The sequence below is a fragment of the Pelmatolapia mariae genome, linkage group LG5 (assembly GCF_036321145.2).
Source record: "Pelmatolapia mariae isolate MD_Pm_ZW linkage group LG5, Pm_UMD_F_2, whole genome shotgun sequence".
Taxonomy (NCBI): domain Eukaryota; kingdom Metazoa; phylum Chordata; class Actinopteri; order Cichliformes; family Cichlidae; genus Pelmatolapia; species Pelmatolapia mariae.
This window is the reverse complement of record NC_086231.1, coordinates 11,985,735-11,991,852: the sequence shown is the minus strand read 5'-3', so window position 1 is coordinate 11,991,852 and position 6,118 is coordinate 11,985,735. Positions and strand designations below refer to the sequence as shown.

The 6,118-nt window shown below is 41.2% G+C and overlaps 1 protein-coding gene across 1 annotated transcript; it reads right to left on the bottom strand.

Moving 5' to 3' along the window:
• Positions 1-1,102: 1,102 nt before the first annotated feature.
• Positions 1,103-5,110, bottom strand: blcap (bladder cancer associated protein). The gene is made up of 2 exons (XM_063473689.1): positions 4,986-5,110; positions 1,103-3,299 (listed from the first exon to the last, which is right to left on the bottom strand). The coding sequence occupies exon 2, from the start codon at positions 3,113-3,115 to the stop codon at positions 2,852-2,854; it is 264 nt and encodes an 87-aa protein (XP_063329759.1). The 5' UTR covers positions 3,116-3,299; positions 4,986-5,110; the 3' UTR covers positions 1,103-2,851.
• Positions 5,111-6,118: the final 1,008 nt, after the last annotated feature.

The window sequence follows — 6,118 nt, the reverse complement described above, 5'->3', positions numbered from 1 at the left end:
CTAGTTTCCCATCATTAGTCAACCTGTTTGAACCGTGTACAACAGTGCTCCATATAACATGAAACCATGCTTCCACTGGTCACACGTGTTTTTAGTAAACAGGCTATTTGCAGGGTGCACCACGACCAAAATCAATTAGCATAATACAGCCTAATACAGTCTTCCTGCAGGAAGCAACCATGAGAAGATGGTGAGCAACAACGCCCAGGTAAGCTGTGATGTTTAATCAATGATCAGTTGATACTAAGAGGCCAAATTGTACTAATTATACCTGATTCCATCACTCCGCTTCTACCAATCTGAGCTACTGATACAAGGTAGGATGGATCCACACCCGTGTTATTAATTCTGACTCCCTGTGAATTCAGGGTCCTGTTAATAGCTAACACTTGGTGTGGTCTTCTGCTGCTGTAGAGATGCTCTTCTGCATACCTTGATTGTAAAGAGTGGTTACATGAGTTACTGTTGCCTCCCTTTCAGCTCAAAGCGGTCTGGTCATTCTCCAACATCAACAATGTGGACTGGACTAAATATTTTTGCATCTCTGCACCATTCTCTGAAAACTGTAAAGATGGTGGAGTGGGGAAACACCAGTATATCACCAACATGTAGCTCATCCTGTCACCAACTCTGAATTACTTCACCATTCTGGTGCTGAGTTTCTTAGGAGTTCATCTTCAGCATGTCTGCATGCCTAAATGCACTGACTTGCTGCCGTGTGATTGGTTGATTCAATAATTGCACTGAGCAACTGAACAGGTAGCCCGCTCAGTCGGTGTGAGTTGGAGCATGTGTGTTCCTCAAGCTCGGGAGTCTGAGGACCCTGCGCAGCATTTTAGCTGTCCTAAGACTGCACTCTCCTGGACAGAGATATCTGATTTGTCCCTGGAATCTGCTGGAGCCCAGTTTTGGCGTTACAACTACAGATAGGTCTGGATCACTTTTTTTCTCTTGACACATGGAATCATTTTAAAACTGCACTTTATATTTAATGTGTCATCTTTGTCTAATACTTACATTTAATGATGTGACAAATATGCAAAAATAATTTGCAACACAATTTTCCTACAAAAACAAAACAAAAACAGCAAAATGCAAAGCACAACTCTTACTTGCATTTATTTTTTAATCAAAATACGTTTTTTTGTTTGACACAGAACCTCACAGTTTAACACATAAGAGGGAAAACTTTATTTAAATTAAAACCAAAGCAAATATGTTGCAGTGAACGCAATGAGCACTGCCACAGGAGGCCACACACACACGCGCACACACACACACACATTCCAACAGGTACAGAGTATAAACACCTTAGCCTGTGTCTGACAGCTAAACTTAACACTTACAGCAGTGACACCTAGGAAACTCCAATCCCCTGTGAAAATTTTAAACCAGTTCTTCAGCCTGCACTCTGTATTGCTCATTGTTGCTGGAAATGCTGACCATAGCCGTTGTGTCTCCTTGTGTATTGCCACATTTTTACACTGATCAGCATGTCATGACCACAAAGAATGCACACCCATCGCACATTACAGAAAACTTTCATTCAACTACACATCCAGATTTTTCTACACTTTGGAAACTTTCAGCGTTTTTAACTTATTAAAAATTTGGGTGTCACCTTGACGCTTGGGGAAAAAAAACAAAATAAACTTAGAGCAACTCATGCAAACTGCAAAAGAAAAAGAACAGAAACAAAAAAGATCAGATGGCAGTAGGGAAGGTCACACTGAGGCAGGACGATGAGGAGCAGCTGTAGAGCACAGCGGGTAATAACATCGTAGGTCCTCAGCTCTAGTTCACCTGTTTGAGGTGTGTTTGAGTAGAAGTGCGGCAAAGGGGGGACATATTCACAGCGTAGTTACTGATTGTCCAGTGTCTGTGTACTCGCCTTGTGGAGCATTACGTGTGCAGAGCCAAAGTGGCGACAGAGTTTGGCCATCCAGGGCTGTCAGAGGTGTGACGCTCTTGTTTTTGACTACAGTTTAACACTACCTGGCGTAGAAAGTTTGTTGAGCAAGTGATCGTGCCTGCCGTAGCAGTTTTCAGAGGGGTTAAGTGATTTTGGCAGTTTTAAGGAGCAAAGTATTTTCAGTCTAAAAAGATGAGCGATCGGGTTTGGGGAGCAAGTGAAATCTCTTGTAGACGTAAATCGGAACACTGAACTGGAGAGTGATTTTCATTATGCTAATTTATGTTTCCTTGCATCCTCTAACTTCCCTTGACCAAGAAACCTTTCCTCCTCTGCCATCATGGAGGATTTTCCATCCCACTATAAAAACCTCAGTCAGAGGTTTTGAGCATCTTTCTCTCCCATCCTCCGTTTGGCAGTAGCTAAGACACAAGGAACAGACAAGTTAGCATAATGCAAAGCACCCACCCCTGTGACTTTAAGTTAATGTCACATGTAGTTTATACTGTATACTTTTTTTTATCTTTCATTCATGTGCTGGAATGAAAGTTGGTCAATGTGAAATTCTTTTTCCCTCAGCATCAAGTCAAGTTCATGCATGTCCTTCCCTTTTCATTTCAAGTTTGGATCCCTCGCCTTTGCTGCCTGTTAGATAATAGGACACATAATGTGACCTCTGGCACCCTTTCCCATTCCTCAAATTCTTCTTTACAGCATTAAGAAAGAAAAAAGAAAAGACAGCGTTCATAACCCTCCAAGACCAGCTCTTCTTCTTTAGTTTGTCTTTGGCTGAACACTCTTGGTATTCCCCTCCAGCAATTTTCACCACTCTAAGCATGGCAGTATCTTTCTACAATAATTTCTCAGCATTGCCTTATACTCCTGCTCCCTCCACCTCCACTTCCTGGTGCTGTTGCTGCTGCTGGTGCTCCTCCTCTCCTAGGTCCCAACAATGGCTGGGTCGTGGGCAGCATCCGGGAGTGCAGCATCCTGGCAGTGGTAAAGGAAGCAGTTGCCCCAGCAACTGTAGCAGATGAGGAAGAGGGCAGCCAGGAAGACCAAGGCACAGATGGTGCAGGGCTTTCTCTCCAGCAGGAAGCTGAGCAGGTAGAACCCCATGAACATGGAGTGGTTGAACCACAGAGCTGGGTTCAGCGGCTTGGGGATGAGCAGCACGGGGAGCAGCCACTGAAGGCAATACATTGTCTCTTTTTGGAAGGAGGCAGAAGATGTTTTCTGTTTCAGATCTATGAATGAAGGGTCTCTGATAGGTTCAGAGTGGAGACGACAACAGCTCTTCGCAGATGTGGGAGCGTTCCTCTATCCAACAGAGCTGGGATGATGCAGAAAGATGTCAAAGCAGCCAGATGCTACCATCAGCTCATCCCTGCACAGGACGGTGAAAAGAAAAGTTAGAAGACTCATAATCTGGGCAAACATATCTATCTGAGCTTCCTCTATTTTAAAACGGGCTTTTGGGGAGAGACGAGACAATCTAGCTTCATACAGTCAGAGTCTGTTTATCTTACGTTTCCTGTTATTTTCAGCTTCTTGATAAAGAAAAACATATTTTAGGTTTCAGTGTGTCAAAGCCCACATAAAAACTGATCTTTCTATATGTCAGCATAACTGTGATGGACCTTTTTTGTTTTCATTTTCAAATAAATGTAAAAAGAAAAAAGTTTTATTTAATTCACACTTTTTATACATGCTGTTTTGGAACTATTTGTTGTTTTGTGTCAATAAATAATTCAGGAGATATGAAGAAAAATAAAGTGTTTTCCCTACGTAAAACATGACAACAGTTGAGTTTCCTTCTCACCTCCTCTTCAAGCCAACTCTTGAATGATAATATTATTAGAACCACTTCTTTAGTAACATTCACATGCCTGCATGTTTGGCAAATATTAAACGTGGGTACACAGACACTCCAGGACACAAGTTAAAGTTAAATTAGAAAAACATGACAGTCAAAACAGCTGACATGCAAATTGGGGTGCAAAACAGGAGGCAGATAAGTGTAGCACTAATGTGAGGAGTAAGACTTGCCTCACACAAAATCCTAATCAGTGACCCAGCCCTTGTTAATGCCTCCCGAAAGTAAACATTTACTCAACTATTAGTGTGCCAACTTCCTTAAAGGGCCTAACACACCGAGATCAGCTGCTCGGCTAGTGTTAACTACCTGCGTGGTTATCTTTAGGCCTCCAAGCACATTAACAAAACTTACGTCGCCTTATTTAATGTGAAAAAAATCAACGTGAGCTGGGTTTAACACGACAGTGGCTGCTTTCTTTCAATAACTAAACCAGCTGCCACTAGCTGACTGTCAGGGACAGCTGCTCGCTCTCTGACTGCCACATGACCACCTAACTTTAAAATATACCTACGACGTTATGAATGTCGCTGCTGTTAACCCTCTGCTTAAATGCCTGCTGCTTTGATTAACATTAGTTCAATTCAAGGGCAGCTCTTACGCTTTGCTACCTGGTTAGCTTTCATGTTAATAGAGGACATTTAGTTTTCATACAGTGATCCTCTCCGGGTAAGACTTCTCTAGAGTCTGGAAAGGGCAAATCAGACTATTTGAAAAACAATAATGGACCAATTTAACGTTGCTAGACAAATCTGGGAGAAAAAGCGTAGACCACAACATGGCTAAATATTCTTGCTTTTGATACACTGTACGTGCAGCGAGTTGTTTTTATTAGAGTGTAATTAAATGTATTTATCCGGCTAACCTGTTCCGCGAAAACACATTGCAGTCGGCGGTAACGTTCGTTAGCTAAAAGCTCCTTTTTAAACAACCATTAAAAAACTGAAAAAGTCGGATTTGTTTGTAACAAAAAGAAAATATTTGAGTCTTGGTGTAGACACCCTGTAAGTAATGGGACAGGCCCCCGTGTTGCGCTAGCTATGAACGGAGGACTGCATTAACAACAGCATGCACCTGAGGCTAACCAGCTAAGTTAGCTTAGAAAACAAACGTTTGCTTCCGCTATCGAGAAAAACCAGAGTCTGTAAAGGTGGGCACCTGTATTACAATCCAATTATAAATTATTATGAAACAAACCTGACATGTTTTGAGCTCATTCTCAGCAAAAATAAACCACCGGTATCATCTCCGTTTCATCAACCGACTGCGTACGTAGCTAACTAGCATTAGCGTTAGCTTAAAGGACCCGCGTTGAGGTTGAGCGAAGAAGTTTAGGCGTCTGTGACGTGCCTGATTATATTTAATAACTTACTGTTCATAACTTTACTTGGACCAAATATGATATCGTTAAGCTTGATGCATTAATATAGAATAAACTTCTCGAATTCTTCTGTAATAATATTTTGATTGCTGGAGAGTTTTCCTGTATTTATAAAATCTGTTGTTGTGTGTTGTGTGCTGTTATTCTTTGCTCTTGGATCATTTGATGAATATGGTTTGAAATAATACCCATTTATTTATTTGAAAATTGTTCAATAAAGAGAAAAAACAAAAACTCAGAACAGTTTATACAGATTCGATGAGCACTGTGCAGTGGACGGTGATTTAAGAATCACTCAGGCCTGAAATATCTTGTTCCTTGTGCTACAAAGCCACGTTGTCACACTGGCTGACATTTTCTAACAAATATGGTAGTCTGTGGCTTGATCACACACCCTGCTTCTGGATAACTAGATTACCAAATCCACATCTGAAAATAAACTCCCCAGAATATGATATTTACTCTGATTTAAGTGAAATTTGTTAGAAATGCAGGTGTTGAGACACTGTTTTACCCAAAGTATGTATTCATGATTCATTTTTAGACTCTGATCTTAAGTAGCGGCTAGAGGAAAGTTGGAGAAGTCTAAATACCATACCAGGCAAGACCCCAAATACAAGCTGTGTAAAAAATGTCCCTGAGACAATCTAGTACATAACAGCAGGGTGCAAGATGCTAGCATGCAAGGCATACATGGAACGCCGTCACCAAGTAGCTGGCATAGTATACAGGAAGATGTGTAGCAATTATGGCCTGCGAGTCAACCACCCAGACTCTAAGTTAACTTTTTCAGGGTCTTTACTGAAATCAACAATAGCTTATAAATCATGTTTTTTTGTTAGTGTTTAGGGTGGTTGTCTGGCTTTATTCATGTAATTTAATGCATCTGTCGAAAAGAGGAAGAATCTAGTTTAAGCTAAGCATTAAATCCAATGAACTGCGATGTCAT

What these genes read in the sequence shown, in the direction of transcription:
- blcap (XM_063473689.1), bottom strand. Translation starts at nt 3,115, where the DNA reads ATGTATTGCCTTCAGTGGCTGCTCCCCGTGCTGCTCATCCCCAAGCCG.